The sequence below is a fragment of the Hyperoodon ampullatus genome (genome assembly GCF_949752795.1).
Source record: "Hyperoodon ampullatus genome assembly, chromosome: X".
NCBI classification, from domain to species: domain Eukaryota; kingdom Metazoa; phylum Chordata; class Mammalia; order Artiodactyla; family Ziphiidae; genus Hyperoodon; species Hyperoodon ampullatus.
Window position 1 is genome coordinate 4617483 of NC_136913.1, and position 19614 is coordinate 4637096.

The 19614-nt window shown below is 47.9% G+C and overlaps 1 protein-coding gene across 2 annotated transcripts in view; it reads right to left on the reverse strand.

Annotated features, from left to right (window-relative positions):
* Positions 1-7044: 7044 nt before the first annotated feature.
* Positions 7045-19614, reverse strand: part of PUDP (pseudouridine 5'-phosphatase) — a gene marked incomplete at its 5' end in the record, with an annotated part of 69209 nt that continues 56639 nt past the window's right edge. For both annotated transcript variants that reach the window (XM_079728341.1, XM_079728340.1), the window contains one exon: positions 7045-7638. In XM_079728341.1, the coding sequence (XP_079584467.1) occupies positions 7462-7638 (177 nt within the window). In that variant the 3' untranslated portion in view covers positions 7045-7461. The remainder of the gene's footprint in view (positions 7639-19614) is intronic.

The following is a 19614-nucleotide window of genomic DNA, read 5'->3' on the forward strand; positions in this document are numbered from 1 at the left end:
ACTTTTTCATTTCTCTTGAATACTGACCTAAGAGTGGAAATACTGGGTACTGTATGGTCAACTTATATTTTGCTTTTTAAGAAACTGGCCAAGCTAACTTTCACTGCCTCCTGACTCAAGCGTAAATGCCGCTTCTGTTGCAAGGCCCCTCCTTGACCCTATGAGACCCAACTTAAATTAAATGCCCACTGCTGTTCTCCCTCAGACACTGTTCTTCTACCTCACAGCCGTTGATAGCAATTTGCAATGGAATTTTCCTGTATGTGGTTCCTTACCGTGTCTCCCACACTAAATTACACATTGCCTGGGGGTCAGAGCATGCCCATCTGGTTTACCATCACTAGGAAACAAGAGAGTCACTGTTTTGTTTTGGGTGCCCCTAGTTATCCACCCCCACTAGAGGCATTGGGTACCACTAGTTATCCACTGCCCCTACCCCCCAGAACTCTTGGGATATGCTTTGAGCTACTCCTTCCGAAGAGCTCTGGCCAGAGAAAGGCAGTTGAGTGTTCCTGGCTACCAGGAGGGAGTGGATAGCACGCGGATCTACAGGGACTGTCACAAGACCAGAGCTGCCTATCTCCGACCTTCATCAGGACTCGGGGGACAATGCCACCAACAGGCTCAAGGCTGACTTCCACCATCCTGGAACTCAGGAGGCAAGTTCTCACTGGATGCTGTCAGGGTGGCGGGCGTGGGAATGGGGTGTATGGATAATTACACAGTCAATTACAGTTTGGAGGGAAAAAATCAAGGTCCAGAAATGAAAGAAGTAGTCTCAGGGAAAGGAATGATAGATGAAAGCCTCAGATCCACATCCTTGAGAGGACTTCAAAAAACTGCCCTAATAATAACCAGATGCTCTTCTGAAGGGACCATGAGCCTCGGGATAGGATGACTATCCTTGAAAACACATGCAGATGATCGTCGCCTTAGATCCGGCCTTGAACTGGCTAATGACTTGCCTCATCGACATGACTGTGCATTAGTAAGGAAATGAGCAGAGAATAAACAGCTCATCACTGGGCCTGATGAGTGTTTGCCAAGAGAGGGCACTCAAGAATGACATTTCACAGTGTTTTCTTTTCCGAAGGTAGCTTGAGAATACTGACAACCCCAGCAATGAGGGAGTTGTCTCAGGCACAGATAAGAGGTAGCATTCAAAGGGCTTCATATTTTCCCACTTAGTGGGCATCTCAAACTTGTTTAAAGAAAATATTCTTGATAAAAATGGATGGTGTGGCTAAGGCTGGAGGGTGTTCTGTGGGCTGCCTTAAACAGCATGGGTCCATGTTCAAATGCAGGGCTGCCTGGGCCCAGGCGGGACCCGTACGAGGCAGGTCTGCACCTGGAGAGTGGTGATGGGACACCAAACGTCCCTGACACTTTAATTACTAAAAGTCTTCTTTCTTCCCCTGTGGTTAAAGGCAGCAGTGCTGGGAATGATGAAGCCTCCCGGAGTGTGCCGTGATAACTTGTACCTTTAACCCTCAGCTCCACCCCTGGCCTCACAAGTAATGTGACGTAATCGTGCCTCAGGTTCCCCAGAGGTAAGACTTAAGAGGGGATGCAGAAAGGACTCTCAGCCACTACAAGGAGTGGATTCAGACCCAAAAGAGCAAAAGCAAAGGCGCAGAGATGTGCGTTCATAAATATAAAGTGCCTAGCAGCTCATGATCAGCACCCAACACATTACATGACCTACTTATGCAGAAATATGGAGTCTTTTGCAATTTTCAAGTGATCAACATATGTGAATACTTTGTACTAACTGAAAGTGTTTTCCACGAGTTTTTCATGTTTCAGCAACCGTGTGTCTGTCTGCCTTCCTTCTGTAGGTAAGCGCTTTCCCACAGGCAGGCAAGGTGAGCTGGGCGCTTCTTGGTTCTGCCTGCACAGAACGCATGGAGCATGCGCCCTGGGCAGAGGTGAGGAGGGGGTTCGCTCCAGGGACCTCGTTCTGCTGGTGTTCCATCCGGGCCCTCTGCTGATCCCCTGGTTCTTAGGTCCCGTGGTTCTGGGGGTTTGTGACTTCTCGTGCACTTGATTCCAGGGGGTCGATCTCCCCCTGGATGATATCAGTGTGCCTAGCTTCCAGCCTAACAGACAAATCTTAATCCTTTTTAGGTGCACATACCCTGCCTCCAAGCCATTCCTGTGGCCAGCCGGCACTGGCTTCTCCCCCGTCCTGACGACCACACAAGCTCCCCAGGTCCTGAGCCCTCGCTTCTGGTGGTGCAGCTCCTGCCTGGGCATGACTCACTGATTACAGGGACTGCTAAGCCTTCTCCTTTTCGTGGGATTAAATGGAGAGGACCCAAAGAGGGGAGCCTGGGAATATGGGAAGAGATAATGGCCGAGGAGTCCAGGGAAACATAAAGCAAAGCACAGACTCAGGGAGAGGTACAAAGTCCAAACAAGATCCAAGCAAAGGAAGCCATTCCTCAGACGACCACAGACCAAGGACAAACCCTTGACAGCAGCTAGAGAAAAGAGACAGATTACCTTCAAGAGTAGGGACAATAGCTGGCTGTTTAGTCAAAGCTATGAAACTCAGGTAACAAGGAAATGATACCTTTAAAGGGTGAAACAAAATTAATCTCAAACCAGAATTCAGGATCCAGTGAAGACATCCTTAAAAAGAGTGGTGAAATAGACATGTTCAGAGAAACAGTTGAGAGAATTTGACATCGTGAGACTCATATGTAAACATTAAATGGCATTATTCATTGACTAGAATTTCTAGAAGGATGATATGAAAGCTTATGGATAGTAGGAATCCTTTTGGTTTCTGACTTTTAAACGGAATGCCGATTTTACCACCAATTAGAGCACTGACTTGGCTTACAGAGAGATGGGTATTCGTTATAATAAATATCTATCCTTATCTGATTAAGACCTTGAATATGGAATGTATGCCAATTCTTTCTTAAAGTGGATTTTGAAAACAGCATTTTAAGTGACTTTGCACAATATATGAATACACCATCCCTCTGACGAGGTTTTCAATAGGCCAATGTGTACTACAGCATGTTTCCCAAGGTCTCATGTTTATTAAAAGAGATGTAAAATGACGTCATTTGCAGCAACACGGATGGACCTAGAGATTATCACACTAAGTAAAGTAAGTCAGACAGAGAAAGACAAATACGGTATGATATCACTTATGTGTGGAATCTAAAAAAATGATATTGTACAAATGAACTTTTTTTTTGCGGTACGCGGGCCTCTCACTGTTGTGGCCTCTCCCGTTGCGGAGCACAGGCTCCGGAAGCGCAGGCTCAGCGGCCATGGCTCACGGGCCCAGCCGCTCCGCGGCATGTGGGATCTTCCCGGACCGGGGCACAAACCCGCATTCCCTGCATCAGCAGGCAGACTCTCAACCACTGCACCACCAGGGAAGCCCCAAATGAACTTTTTTACAAAACAAATAAACTCACAGACACAGAAAACAAACTTATGGTTACCAAAGGGGAAAGGTAGTGGGAGGGATAAAATTAGGAGTTTGGAATTAACATATACACACTACTATATATAAAATAGATAACCAGCAAGGACCTACTGTCTAGCACAGGGAGCTATACTCAGTATTTTGTAACAACGTATAAGGGAAAAGAATCTGCAAAAAGTACATATATACATATAACTGAATCACTTTGCTGTACACCTGAAACTAACACAACACTGTAAATCAACTATACTTCCATTAAAAAAAAAGAGAGATGAGAGAATATTATGATTCTTAAATACTTCTTTATACAGTAATTTTCATCCCCTAGAGAAACATATTGTTAACATATTGGTAAAACTTGAATATATTTTAATGTAAAAATACTCTTTTTCATATAGTGTTGTAGAAAGCCATTTGGAACTTGGGAAGCATGGGCGTTTGCAGTTCACAAAAGCAACACGGTAATACCATGCTTTAACACCAAGCGGGCGGCTTCAGAGTCTCTAAACAACTCTGTGACAGGCACCCACCACGGGGCGGGGGCCCGTCCTGCCTCTTGTCACGCAGGCTTGATGCTAACCTGGTACTGAAGAAAGATCTGGAAGCAACTCAAATATTTTTATGACTGAAATGCAACAAGATAAATACCCTGAGATGTGCTCCTGTTCAGTTTTATATGACTATGGAGCCTGGCATAGAGTAAGGAAATAACAATCCTGAATTAGTTCAATCTGGATGACATTTTTTCTGATGAAACCAGTTACAAGCAAGAGAAATATCCAATGACGAATGAAGGTGACAGAAAGCACGTACTCCACTGTACAAGATAAGATCTGTTAAGGAGAATCACGAGAAACCAGAACATTTTGAGGCATCCTGAAAATCTGCTTTCAGACCGTGTGAGCTGCTCAGACAACAAATATCCTTGGTAAACCAAATATCTCCAACCAACAAAAACTAGTGGAGAATGCCACATGGACTCTGACACGGGAATAACTGTAGCTGCCATTTTATAAATCTTTCATGATGTGCTAAGGATTCGCATCCCATGTGTGACCTCAATCAATTCTTTACACCAACACTGCAAAGTATTCAGTAACCCCAATTCACAGCTAAGGCGTCTGAGGTGCAAAGGGGCAAAATAAAGTGACACCACTAGTCAGTAGCAGAGCTTCAATCTGAATTGAAGTCGGCCTTATTTGAAACCCCTTGCTCTTTAATTCCCATTTTCCCTTTACAGAAGATGATGATGGTGATGGTAATAATAATAATAATAATAATAATAATAATAATAATAATAATAATAATAATAGAAATAATTCTAAAGACTGTTGGTGCTAGACTTAGGTCAGAAAGCCTTTCTATAAGGCCAGGGAGGTTTGAACTTTATCCTGTGGAATAGTAGAGCGTAGGCAGTACACGATGTGAAGCAATTAACACCAACAGGCAAAACCTCATTATTCTTTGTTATAAAACTTGTTATCGTGTGCAAATTTGTTTTTAAAATGTGGAAACAGCGTTCAAAGCATGCCAAATTCAGCATCAAACCGTCGATGATATTCAAAGGTATGTGCACTGAGGTTTCTAAACACTGACTACCGTGACAGAGCAGAAGTAATTCCTATTTCTTAGTAAGTCAATTGTCTTAAGCGTTACGTGGGTGTCTTCCAGACCTTTTCTCTTTTCTATAAATCACTGAACTCTAACTGAAGACTTATGAGGTGGAAAAACTCTAATAAGTAGTAATTAGTACGTTCTTAGAAGTGTTCCTATGTTTCATTTTAGTGGGATGAAGAAGAGAATGACCGTGTCATCCCTCGGTGGCTGTCATCAGTACCGAAAATCCTTCTGAAGGACAGGCAACATATGAGCAAACAGGTACAACTTAGGGCACAAAGCGGCGTAACTTCTGTTAGTCCCTGAAGGTCCTAATGGAACACACTTTAAATGAGCTAAGAAAGTAAGACAACGACTCTTTAAACTTTCTTGGCAGGAGTCATTCTGGTCTAAATTTTCATTATTATACCTCTATGAAAATGATGGATTATTCAGTGGAAAAACACCACCGAAATGTTGTATTGCTTCAATTGCTTCAATCAGACTCACGTAGAAAAATAAAAAAGAATATGTGGGCTTTGACCACACATCCGTATTCCTCTTTCGTACCAAAAAGTACCAAGTGTTTGTATGCAGAGTTGGCTAAAACCACAAAAACACCACCACCACATTTAAGACCACGTTCACCCTAGAGAAAAACTGACCCGATCTACATCATTGAGAGGCATTAAACCTGTTTGTCTTATTCGTGCAAAATGGCTTAATGATTAGAAAACATCAACACAAATATTTTGGAAGAATGAGATACCAAATCACGTACGTGACCATTTCACTGAGAGCCTTTCTTTGCTGTACGCAAAGACAGCATGGTTCACCTAAAATATGTAAATGCCTACTATATATAAAATAGATAACCAACAAGGACCTACTGTACAGCACAGGGAACTATACTCAATAATCTGTAATGACCTATAATGGAAAAGAATCTGAAAAGGAATATATATATAAAATCAAATCACTTTGCTGTACATCTGAAACCAATGCAACACTGTAAATCAACTACATTTCAATAAAAATTTTTTTAAATATGTAAATGCCACTTTACCATGTAAGTACTGTTTGGGTTAAAAAAAAAGAAAGTCAGTCATGAATGTTTTGCATTTATGTTTTACATTTGTTAGACGATAATTTTTTTTTTAAAAAAAGGTAAAATCATACTCCCATACAAATAAAACATGAACAAGTAAGTGTCAAAACTTTTATTCAGTTAAACTCACTGGTGAGGGAACAGTAAGATGTTACAACCGATTCCAAGGAGAATTCAAAGAACAGACACGTATACAGCAATCAAGAATGTTGAAATGAATTTGCTGAAATGATGTAAAATTGGTCAACAGCCAGAGACAACCATGCACAGATAATCATTCCACGTGACAATCACATACATCACTATCACCTTTCTGAGTCTCACAGAATTGAAAATTAGCTCAAGGACAATCAATAACAGAGAACACCGGGGCGGGCCAGAGGCGGGGTGTCCACCAGTGGAAACACCCTGTGATTGTATTTTTCCCATTTTTCAATGTCTCTCACTATATTCCCATCACAAAAGGCTGAGTAAATCTACTAAAAGCAGTTAATCACCAAAGTGTAATGTCCAACAAATTGTTCCAAAAATGGGCTATGGCTCTCGGTGGTACCAAGGATGCCCTCTGAAATCCAATTCTATCTGCATCAAAGAATGTATTAAAAAAATAAATGTCCTTAAAGGAGATGATTTCTCTGAGGCAAAAAACATTCTCAAACGTGGATATGCACCTCGATATAAGACGTAGGCTACCATTATGTTCACACTGAAAAGGAAACAACGGAAGACACAGTTCACGGTCAGTCTCTCAGCAGGGGTCCACAGAGATTTAAGGGCACATAAGGAATGTCAGCATTTGCTGATAAAGAGAATGATTTATGAAAACCTCATCCTTTATGCGGATTTCCCACTCAGATTGCAAACCAAACAGAATTACCATTACCACCTCACTTTTATTAGTTGATAGCGCATGTTAGGATGATACACTGAGGAGTGATACAGCACACAATGTATATAAATATAATAAATATATACATACACATATATACATACAAGCATATACATATATGTATATATATTTTACATTTTCCAGCCAGGGTTGAGAACAACGACGAAGAATAAGAAATGAACCCAAATTATTCAAATACTAAACATGACTATTCAAGCGACAATTTCCATCTGTGCTCTGAGCTGTCTCTCTTTTGCTTTCTGTCTGTCACGTTACAGTTCACTGACCCTTTAGAGGGCGTGGGCCAGGCCCTCGTGGGATGAGAAGGCTTCCCAGGCTGAAGGACTGTTCACATGGAGGCCTGGGAGCTGGGCTTTCCTCTGCCCTTGTCCTGGGCAGCGTGGGCGCAGGAGCCTCTCATTCGTAGGGCGGCAGACCAAACAGCTCGGGCTGGAAGTCCTGCAGGGAATCCAGCACGAGGGTGGCCTTTGTGGTCAGGTCTCGGTTTAAGTTCCCGTCGGGAACCATGACCACCTGCATCCCAGCTGCGAGGGCGGCCTCCACCCCATTGGGAGCATCTTCAAAGACCAGGCACTGTGGGGTGAGGAAGAAAGAGAGGATTGAGACGGCGTTCTCTGTAACCACACGTCTAGACTGGGCGTTCACTGCCCGCACCACCATCAGCTGAGTCAGCTGGGTGTTCTGCATGACACAGAAACGCAGTGGAGGCGGTCCGGTTTACGGTCTGTGGGGAGGAGAGGGTGCTGGCCCTTCTGCGGTCCGAGTGCGTCCCACCATGCCACTGTGTGGGGCAGAGGTCCATCTTGGCCCCAAAGTGTTACCGAAATGTGGCACAGCTGAGTGGAAAGACTGGATTCTCGGTTTACAAATTCATTTTAATTGAATCATAAGAATCTGTTCAATCGATAATTGACCATGCTGAGCAGGAGAGGAAGTTGTGAAAAGTAAGAAAAAATACGCTTTTTAGGTGTAAAGTGACTTCAGAGCTGGCAATGTTTCAAGTACTGCAGTTTGGAAATTAAACCGTTAGGATGTTTTAGTGAAAAACTCAGCCCCTGGGGGTACCCGTCACGCACCAAAAATCTCCCGAACGCAAAGACTGAGTACCAGGTGAGGCATCTGTTTCAGCTTATTCAGACACCACCTCTCAATGGGAGTGTCTGCGCCCTGTTCGCGTCAGGAAGCTCCTGAACGTGCCGTCCTGTGACCATCGCTACCGCGAGTTTCACATCAGGACTCGCTCCAAATGCAAGGCAGAAGTCTACCCAGCGGTGAACGGGCGTGTCACCTTTTTATCACCGTCCCTCCGAGGAGAGCACCCACTGAGAAAGTTTCCCTTGGCTCCTGGAATTGCACACTGAATGTGAAAGCAGCTTTAGGCTTTTCCATTAAGATTCTGTAGGGGCCGGACATGTATAAAGAGGGCTCCGCCCGGCACCTCTGAGATGCTCTCCTGTGCTCCTTCTTCTCCACAAGTGCCCGAGGATGCCCGGGGGTGGCCCAGGTTGGACCCTGACAGTCTCTCCCCTTCACGTCCTCCCAGCTCCCGGCCCCCCTGCCATTGATCACAATGACTGCCCCCAACCCCACTTCATAGGTCGCTGCGGTCCCAGCCCCACGTGCTGGTGACCTGGAAATGGCTCCTGGGCACCAGCTGCCAGGTGCAGCCTGACGCTAGAAGGTCTGCGTCCTCTGACGTCTTTAAGTCAGTGGAAAACGCACAACACACACAAACACATACACATGCTCTCACACTCTTACTGCTGGTCTGCTCTGGAACAGGTTCGCTGACTTGTTTTCTTTCCCTCCCTCCTTCCCCTTCTCCTGGAGGCTGAGCCATTTATGAGCTGACTCCCCCAGGGCCGAGGTGAGGACCCAGTGAGTAACTACCGTCATGACAACAGGTCAGCACTAGGCACCGCACGGAGCGGGCTGATGCCCGGGACACAGCGCTGAACTGGACGGTCCTGGGCACACGGAACACCCAGTCCCACTGCCTTCCTGTCAGGCTTCCTGCAGCCCCCTGGCTTGTTTCAAGCTCTCTGCCTCTACCGAGAGAAGACGGTTTCCCTCTCAGGGGGGAATGACTCCACTTAGGCCGTCGAGGTGCCGTTTCTTAGTTATCTCATTCGGAGAGTTCCTGCTGGTGACGTTACTGTCCCTGACTTTTTAAAGTTATGACCTGACCGTATTCTAAATGTCCCTGTTGTTTTACCTGGGACCATGGACAGGCACTTAAATGTCACCTGCTGACATGTCGTTCTTTAAATACATGAGATTTTTAGGCTTTGCGCAGGCCACCTGTGAGCTTTCAGTGGGGCGGAGGAACAGATTTTGTTGATTCCTTGGGGTAACGGTGCTTGGCTCCAGTCGTGAAAACAGCTTTGATTTTGTACTTGTGAGAGGTTCCTTCCAAGGAGCATGTGGGCAGGTGTGAGGGAAAGGTGGTGGCTCAGAAACCGTGGCACTGAGCAAAACGGGCCCAAGACACCTGTCCTCATCTGAGAACAGTGGTCAGCCCACTCACACCTGACAGCTCACCCACACGCCCTTTAAGCTCCAGGAAATACAGAGGAATGTCCACATGCCGTTTAAGCTCCAGGAAATAAAAGGAGGAATGGTGGCGTGATCAGGAAAAGCTCCGCAGGTACTTATGGTTCATACAGGCAGCGTAACCGACACACCCTGTTTCTGAAGGTTTCACTCTTTCTGCAGGCGTGCACCTTTTACTGGTTTCTGTTTCCCATTTCTCCTCTGTCCCCACCTAATTCTGGCATGAATCACCCCAACGCAGCACGGAGATGTGACACGCGATGTTTAGGACGCATGCGGCAGAGCAAAGGGTGGCAGGCGTCAGGGAGGCCAGCCTGAGGACGACAGGGAGGAGGGGGTGTGAGGCGTGTGCAGCAGCAGGGCCGCTGCAAGTGTGTCCAGGCAGATAAGTAAGGCTGGGCGCTCGAGGGGACTCGGGGCAAAGCCCGGCAGACAGGACGGGGAGTTTGCGCAGAGCCTCTTGATGGCGACTGTTCTGAAAGGCCAAAAGCGACCGGAGTCTGTGTTGTAAACATGGTGGGAAGCATAGCAGAAACCCTGATTGTATACATTGTGTCAGGAGCTCCTAAAATTCCTTTCCTTTGCCTCCTCTCCCGCGGCCTCCTCCTCGCCTGGGAGATCTCAACAAACGCCTTCCACGAGCGCCAGCTGGACTCTTCCCAAGGGCCAATAAGAATTCGAGAAGTGCGGAGAAGTTAAAAGAGAAGTTGACGTTTTTAAAAGCAGATTGTGATAGGGAAGAACAAATATGACCCCGTGTTGGACCTGCGTCTTTAACTTCAGTCTTTGTACGCTATTGCTTTAGCTTCCAGTTAAGAACGTTGCCTGTAGCCTGAAATACACAGGAGAGCCCATTCTCAAGGCTCTGACCTTTAAAGGTGTAACACCTTCCCATTCAGGTAGAGATACAAAGTTGCAGAACAGAGAATACCATTTGTCTTACTGGAGGTTTACATGAACATTGCCACCTGACCTATGTGGACAGCTGCAAGAACAGAGCATTCTGGCACCAAGAAGTTTGCAGCGACTATCCACGCTGCTTCTTCAGCTTGCCTCTCAAAATGCTTTGCTGAAACCCTAGCACCAGCGATGGGTCCAGGTGGCCGACCCCAGCCCCGGCAGCACACGGACAGCACTGGGGTCTCAGCCATGGGACAGCACCGGGAATCGTAGGGCTTCCCCTCCTTCTTACAAGGTGCAGAAATACAAAGCAGAACAACTAGATTTTGGAGCACCTGTGAAAATGCCTCAAAAGGTTTTCATGTGCTCATTATGCTGTGCCCTGATTCCTAAGACCTAATGGTCTCCTAAGGACCACTCACAGGGAAAGGGACCCAGAGCCCAGGATCGTGGACACTGTACGAACAGTCACCGCACGGCTTGTCTCTCTACTGAAACCAAAGAATAAACCTTTGAAAGCTACCTGGAAAGACGATGCTTGTTCATAACAGGACTTAACAGTTACATAAGCTAAAGCAATTCTCAGCTCACGCCTTACACAAACAAAAAGGAGGAAGTATGTTTTCCCGGCAAGTCAGTTTCTAAAGGCCACATGTGGCTAACAGGCGCTGGCCTTTGTCTCTCTTCTTCCTTTTCAACACTTCGTTGTTCCCTCAGTGACCAGCCCAGCCCTTCCCACCCGGAAGGGACTGGTTGCACTTTTAACCTTAACTCGCTCACACCTACTTATAAAGTGTGACTGCGGATGTGTACTTTGGTGTCTGCCGAAGAAACGTCCCTGTAAGGAAAGGCTCTGCAGGGGCTGCAGCAGGTGCAGAGGCCAGGGGAGGACGCCCGTCCGCCCTCCGCCACCTGCACCTCGGCCCTCGGCCCGAGATCCTGTGGACGGGAGTGGATGCAATCGTTTCACCAGTGCAGTGAGTTCTGGAGCCCAGCACACATAGCAGGTGCCCCAGGACACACTACCAGTACTTCAAGGAAGCTGCCGGTCAGGGGTCCTCGTCTCACAGCTCGTGCCTGGCTGTGAGCAGGCAGGGCTGCGGGGAGGCGCCCTCTCGCGGTGCCAGGCAGGTTGTGGGTACGTGAGGAGCGCCGGTTGAGTTCGCGGAGGTGGCGGGAGCGCCCTGGTCGGGACTCAAAGCAACACAAGGGCCGCAGAGTGTCGCCCTCGAGGGCAGCGGCCAGCCCAGCCCTCTCCTGTCACTGTCACGGCCGAAGGATCTGAGCCTGGGAAGCTCAGAGGGGAGCTGAAGGTCACACCGGCAGGCAGGTGACAGCATTCGGGAACTGTGCCCGCGTCTCCAGAATCCAATGTTCTTTTTCACTTTACCAAGCTGAAGGCTAAAACATACCTGAATTCCATCTCCAGGAGAGCAGATAAGCTTAATTAAACTGCAGCCTGAGGGGTTTAATTCAGGAAGAATGACATTTCCAACCACCGGCTAGCTGAAGGGAAGTATTTCGGGGGCTTCGCTCACAGAGGCGCCGAACCCACTGCTCCGAAGGCGCTCGGGCTCAGGAGCGCCCTGGAAGGCGGCCCACGTCCGCGGCCTTCGCCCACGCTGCTCGTCTGAGCCACGGGCTGGGGGCGGGGTGGCCAGGAGGACCTTTCAACAGGAGCATCAGGGAACCAAGATGGCTCACGTGGTAACTATGGAACTGCACGGAACCGAACCTTCGTCTGACGGTGGCGGAGAGAACGCAGGGAGGTGGATGGGATTAGGGAAATCCTTCAGAGGCAACAGGGAGTCTGATGGACAACGCCCTGGACGCTGACGCAAAGGAGAGTCCGACCTTTCTGATGCGGAGGGCGCTGGGGCTGCCGTTTCGGTGGAGGGAAAGAGAGCTTGCTTTGTGACAGCCTGGGTTTGAGTCCACTGTGGGAGGGTCTGGCAGAGAGATGAGGGGCCTATGTCATGGGTGAGCGGAGCGAGGCTGGGTGTGAGCGGAGGGGGTGTGAGAGGAGCGGGGCTGGGTGTGGAGTTGAAACCAGGAGGAGGGAAAAGGGGAGACAAGGAGGGGCCCAGGGCAGCCTCGCATTTCTCTGAGATGAGCAGACGGCCCAGGAGGGATGGAGCTTCAGCGACAGCGGCGGGCAGAAGGGGAACCAGGTGAGCTGCAGCCCCAGAAGCAGTGTCGGATCCGTCTGCTAGGCATGTCATCAGATGGCCTGGGGCCCCTCCCCGTACGTCCAAGGCATGGTTTATACACTGGGTTCCCACACGTTCGGAGTTATGGCCCTCACGGTGCTTTTCCTCATCAGCTCAGGCCAACAGGGACTCATCTTCAATCCCATGCACCTATTCCCTTCAGGTCCAGACCCACCTGAGATGACACCTGGTAGCTAATTTTACATTTCAACAAGTACAAGTGTACATTTTAAGTGGTACACTTCTCTGGAACTAGTGAACTTTTTCCATGTGATTACATCGTCTCTAGGGAAGGAAGCCTTTCCTTTTGCTCAGTAACACACAGACTTTGACATTAGGTCACTCTGGTTCACCCTGAAGCCTCTCAGGGGCCTGGCATTATGTGTATGCAAATTTAAGTACCCCCTAAAGAAGCATCCATGATTTTTCATTATCTATAAAGCCATGGATAATCCAAATCTAATCACTAAAACAGTTTTCAACTAAACCACAACTTCTAAGTTGAAACTTCCATTATATCATTTTTTGCAGTAGATTTGATACTATACATTAATTTTATAGTATCAAGTTCAATTTTCACACTATGAGACATGAAAACTTTGAGGAGGTCTTAAAGTTTTTTGATTAACTTTGTATTAACAGTGCTCATAGCTAAGGTTTAAGTTTTACTGGTCTCCTTGTTCTTTGTCAGTGAATTACCCATAAACAAGTACCACAATATTGTGATATCAAACATGTATACACTTCATTACATGTTTAAATAATAAACCTTTAAGTACTGTTGTAAAAATGACTGAAGTTTGCATGTGTTTTGCTGTTAATTACTACTTTTGTTCATATTCTTCATCTTTTTATCTATCCATCCATCCATCCATCCATCCACCATCCATCCACCATCCATCCACCCACCATCCATCCATCCCTGTCTATCTACCTACCTACACACCCACCCACTCATCCACCTATCTATAGGTAAAGTAGATTCTAACTGTGCTGTGGTCTTCTACATAAGTGTCTGATGCTGAGGTCAGTATCCCTTGCACACTGCAGAGCTGCTGTCTTACTGAATTACTTTTAGTCTGAAAATAAAAGAATAAAGCCAGTACTGAGATAAACATATTCATAACAAAATCCTCTAGAGTTACAGGCTAGATACATGAAAGAATCACACCCCTAAATGGATTCCTTTTCCTTCTGAGGAAAGCCTTTGAAAAATGTAGTATTTAGCAACTTGGCGGGCATGGGCGGGAAGCTTCCTAAGGAATTCTCTGTCATTTTATTCATGAAAACTACATCATGAGGCCCTCTCAGTGTCCATCTTAAAGTATGTATGTGTACATTAAGTGCTGAGCAAAGGACTTCAAGATAGCTCAAAAACCTTCTTCTCACTTTCTCTTTTAATAATACACATTCTGTGTCCACCAATTTGTCAGGAACCACTGAAAAGCCCAGCAAGGCTCTCCAAGGCTCTGAGTATTTTCAAGATTCATAAAACAGTGTTCTTTGTTTCTAAATGGTCATCAGGATACTTTCTTTCATCTTCCTACCTCCTCCACATATTCAAGTAAATGGGCAAAATCAGTGTTTTCCTCGGCCTTCTGCACGATGCTCGTGAAACACAGGTTTGACTCAAGGCCCCTATTAGTTTCACGTGTTGAGAGCTGAACTATGACACCAGCCCTGAAGATTATCCCCCTGCATGGCTACCATGTTGAAATACATACTATGGGCCAAACTGTTTTCCGCAAGGTTCAAAAGTTAAACCCTAACACCCAATATATTTGGATACAGGGTCCCTAGAATGCTTTTCAGGTGAAATGAGCCCCAAGGGGGTCCTAATCAGAGAGGGTTAGGGTCCTTCCAAGAGGAAAGGGAAGCTGCTCTGTCTGGCCCTGCCCTTGCGCTCAGAGGAAAGGCCACGAGAGGACAATTAGCAGGAAGAAAGCCCTCACCTGAGGCGGAACCTGCCAGAACCCTCACGTTGGACGTCTGGTCCCCAGAACCGCGAGGATACGCATGCCTGCTGTTTCAACGCCCCAGCCTGTGACAGTGCGTTCTGGCCACCCAAGCACACTGTTACAATACGCCTAACAGCGAGCTGTGTGTAATCTCCACTTAGCATTCTCTCAGAGGAAGAACCACTTTGAGGTTTCTTAGATCACAACCGCTTGCGGTTTGGGGAAAGGAAATAAATGTTTCCTGGATGACCTAATTCCACAAATGCCTAGAAGAGCAGAAGCACAGCACGTTTTGTCTGCCTTAAGCTACTGAAGAGGCTTAAGCCACAAACAGAATTATCACAGGACAGAGGGCGCCTCTGAAGACCTGCGGAAGTGATTTTTCCACTCCGCCCGCAAACGTCGTGTACAGGAGAGGCTGACAGTTACTTTGGGAAGCGATACACACGCAGGGAAAGCCTACGTAATTACTGGACCCGGAGGGGGTTGAACTCTTCGTTCCCCAGCAAGGGGACGGACAGGCCGCGGTTCTGGGAGTTGACATGTCACTGCCACCGACGCAAGAGGCGTCTCTTCAGTCCTCTGGATGCGAACAGCTGTTACTTAAGACCCAGCCACCTGTTTACAGATGATGACAGGCCTATGAAGGCAAGGCCCTCCAGGATTTACTCTCTGGTACTCATAAAGACGCCTGAATGCTGCGAAGCCACTGAGTGCCACCAACCGGATGAAAGCTTCCTTTTACACACAACCGTAGCTCATTCAGCACTTCTGGAAGTGAAAATGTGCTTAATTCCAGGGGAGGCTTCTGATCTTTCCCTTCATCTCTCAACAGTTGTATTAATGTTCATTTCTAAACATCCATCAACAGAGGAATGCATAAAAAAGATGTGGTACATATATGCAATGGAGTATTACTCAGCCATAAAAAAAAGAATGAAATTGGGTCATTTGCAGAGTTGTGGATGGACCTAGAGACTGTCATACAGAGTGAAGTAAGTCAGAAAGAGAAGAACAAATATCGTATATTAATGCATATATGTGGAATCTGGAAAAATGGTAGAGATGATCTTATTTGCAAAGCAGAAATAGAGACACAGACTGTAGGGAACAAATGTATTGGGGAAAGGGGTGGGGAGGAACTGGGAGATTGGGATTGACATATATACACCACTGATACTATGCATAAAACAGGCAACTAATGAGAACCTACTGTAGAGCACAGGGAACTCTACTCAGTGCTCTGTGGTGACCTAAATGGGAAGGAAATCCAAAAAAGAGGGGATATACGTATATGTATAGCTGAGCCACTTTGCTGTACAGCAGAAACCAACAAAACATTGTAAAGCAACTACACTGCGATGAAAATTAATAAAAGAATAAATAAAATAAAGATAAACTGTCTACTAGGACGTCCTTAGGTACGAGGTTTCCAGAATGTTCTTTGATGCAGCAGTCCAGAGAGATCCACCGCAAAAAGGAGATTCTTCACATTGAATGAGGGACTGGAGATACGTGACATACAAAAATCAGCGTAAAAAAAGTTTCTGGAAGGACTTCCCTGCATAAACCCATTGTTTCAAGTCTGATGGAGAAGTTCCGCAAACATGGAAATGTGTCTTCAGAGAAAACCAGTGAACGTCCCCCCAGACTAGTGCTCTGAGCAAGACCTTTGGGAAAAGCTTCAGGAAGGTACACTTGACCGTGGCAAAACTCACACTAGTGCAAACAAAGTCCTCGGCCTTGTGTTCCTGGAACAGTCTGAATCCTCCCTGTACATAGCAACTTTAATGTAAAACGCTTCTCATGAATAAAAGCAGATGATGCAAACGCTCACTTTCAACGTCAACCAGCTCTGGCACTCGGGTTACGCTTTTAGTTCACTAGGAACGGAAGTGCGTGAAGACGTAAGCAGCTCTGGGCAAAGGGTGCCCAAGAGGTCACGCGGTCAGGTCCCCCCGGAGGGGCAGGGGACACTGTGGAGACGCATGAGGCCCCTGAAGGTGGGCACAGAGCAGTCAGGAAGGTATCCTGGGTCCACGTGGGCCAAGAAACGTTCTCAAGAAGTATAAACAGCAAGCCCTGAGTTTGCAAGTCTCTTCTTGGGGTTTACAAATGGGGGGGGGGGAGGCATCTACTAGCCAAGGGTCCAAGCTGACCCAAGCCCTCTGCATCGTGTGGATCCCTGTGTGGCCACAGAACCACACCCTGGGCTTCTGCTTGTCGGACACTGGCCAGTGGACACTCAGCACGGTGGGGTGAGAGCCACAAAAACTACCCAGGACCGGGGCACTTTGTGGTCCTCCAGGGCCCCCAACACACGCACCAGGGACCATGTGCCCTAAGCGCTTTTAGCTGCTGGTAAAAGAAACAGCCAAGTACTAGTTACCTTCAAAACAGACTATAGCAACAATAGTAGTGTTTGCGGGCAGAACAGTCAAGTAAAGTACCAATAAACATAGCATCGTATTCGCTTTCTTCCTCTACCCTGAGAATATATTAGTGGGGTGAGAATGCTTCATATCCCCTGCATTTACCTTCTTATAGATTTCAATCATTTCAGCCCCTGACTCAATTTTAGTGTCTAATAGAACAGGGGCAGTGAAGAGCTCCAACTCACAGGCACTGATACGTCATCCCAACTGGGTGAGTCCTGGTCTGGCCTGGACCCAGGCCTGCCTGCGAGTGTGGCCGTCAGCCTCCTGGGAACCAAGAGCACCTTGGGACCTGGACACAAGGGGCACTGGGTCAGCCTCCGGGGGACCAAGAGCGCCTCGGGACCTGGACACAAGGGGCAGTGAGTGGGTCAGCCTCCGGGGGACCAAGAGCACCTCGGGACCTGGACACAAGGGGCAGTGGGTCAGCCTCCTGGGGACCAAGAGCACCTCGGGACCTGGACACAAGGGGCAGTGAGTGGGTCAGCCTCCTGGGGACCAAGAGCACCTCGGGACCTGGACACAAGGGCAGTGAGTGGGTCAGCCTCCTGGGGACCAAGAGCACCTCGGGACCTGGACACAAGGGCAGTGAGTGGGTCAGCCTCCAGGGGACCAAGAGCACCTCGGGACCTGGACACAAGGGCAGTGAGTGGGTCAGCCTCCTGGGGACCAAGAGCACCTCGGGACCTGGACACAAGGGCAGTGAGTGGGTCAGCCTCCAGGGGACCAAGAGCACCTCGGGACCTGCAGACAGGGGGCAGTGGGTCAGCAGCCAGGCGCTGTGCAGAGACTCTGGAAGAATCAGGAATGTGAACCCCTACAGAATGATGTAGAAGCAGCAAAGAACAACGTAGAGAGAGAAAGTCAGCAGCAGAGGGCCTGGGAGAAGCTTTATTCCTGCAGCAAGTGTCATTTCTAACATTTCTCATAGTCTTATCCCCGTCTTATAAGTGGGAAAACTGGAACTGAGAGTAGGTGCTGCGGTGGGCAGACTGGTCCCCAAAGATGCCCACCCGTGAAGCCCCAGAACCTATGAATGGGGTCCCTTACACGGTAAAGGGGACTTTGCAGATGGGCTTCAGGTTATGGAGCTGGAGACAGGGAGGGTGTCCTGGCCGGAAGGTGGGGGGCTCCTCTAGCCAGGTGTGCCCCTAAAAGCAGAGCAACTTCTCTGGCTGGAGGGGGAGAGACGCTGCAAAAGGAGTGATGTCAAGTGTGAGCAGAGTCGGATGCACCAGCGCTGGCTCTGTGACGTAAGACCCACTGTCAGGACCAGAGCGAGACCTCAAGGGGCTGAGGGCGGAGCCCAGGACACGCAGCTAGGAGACAGGGACTCCAGTCCTACCTACAAGGAGCTGAGTTCCACCAGCCACCTGATGAGCCTGGGCATGGTCCTTCCCTAGCACCTCCTGGGAGGAGCCCGGCCAACCAACATCTTGGTTTCATGCCTGTGAGACTTGGAGCGGAGGACCCAGCTATGCCAGGCCCGGAATTCCAACCTACGAACAGTGACGTAAAAACCTGCATTGTTCTAAGTCCCTAAACTTGTAGTCATTTGTTATGGCAGAGGTGGAAAGGAACACGGGCAACTAGTCCAACGTTAAAAACCAAAATTCACATTTAAAATTCACAGAATTCACCTAGCTAACTGTGGAGAGAATAATACAGTATACAACCAGCACACCCTCTGGTTGTGCTAAGACACCTTCAGCTAATAAAACAAACCATGCTCTAATTTGCCGATGGTCCAGAGAAAGGACCCTGGCAAGAAACTCCCAACCCAGTGGCCAGTCTTCTTTATTTGTGCAGAATTCACATCCCAGTTCCTTGTGCATTCACCTGGGGAGTGATGCTGCTGTGTTTGAGAAAACAGGGAGGGATTCCATTTTCATCCAGTTTACGCCCAAGACTCTTAGAATTAGGAGAACTTTGAAGAACTGGTCCAAGACCCCCAGCGTCCCTCAAAGAGATCTGGATCCTCTTGCCAGCATTCAGGACAAGCTGTTGCCAAGTCTGGACTTAAACAACGGGGGACCAGTCATCCCCACTGGCCTGGGATTAGGTGGGCTCCTGGAACACGGAGGTTCAGAGCTAGCACCGCACAGGATCTGGCCGATGGAGAGGACTTAGTCACCCTGGTTTAAACAAACAAAGGGACGGGGATGTAGCCACTGTGGACGCCCTCTAAAAAAACCGAGGATCACCCTTGAATCTGTCAGGTGCCGTCCGTGGAAATCACTGGGGACTATTAACTCAGTATTTGTTTAAGCTAGCATACGAGTAATCCAGTGTTTCTGAGGTATCTTGTTCATTGTCGCTGCCTAAGAAGCCTTTGCAGACAGACTTTTTTTACCCCAGTACAGCAGCCCCCATTCCCCGCTGATGAGAGGCGAGTAACACAGAAGAGGAAGCTAGGACGGAGGCCTGGAGTCACCAGCGAGGGAGGAAGCGGCCGGGTGAAGGGGCGCGGTCAGGAGCCAGGCAGAGCGACAC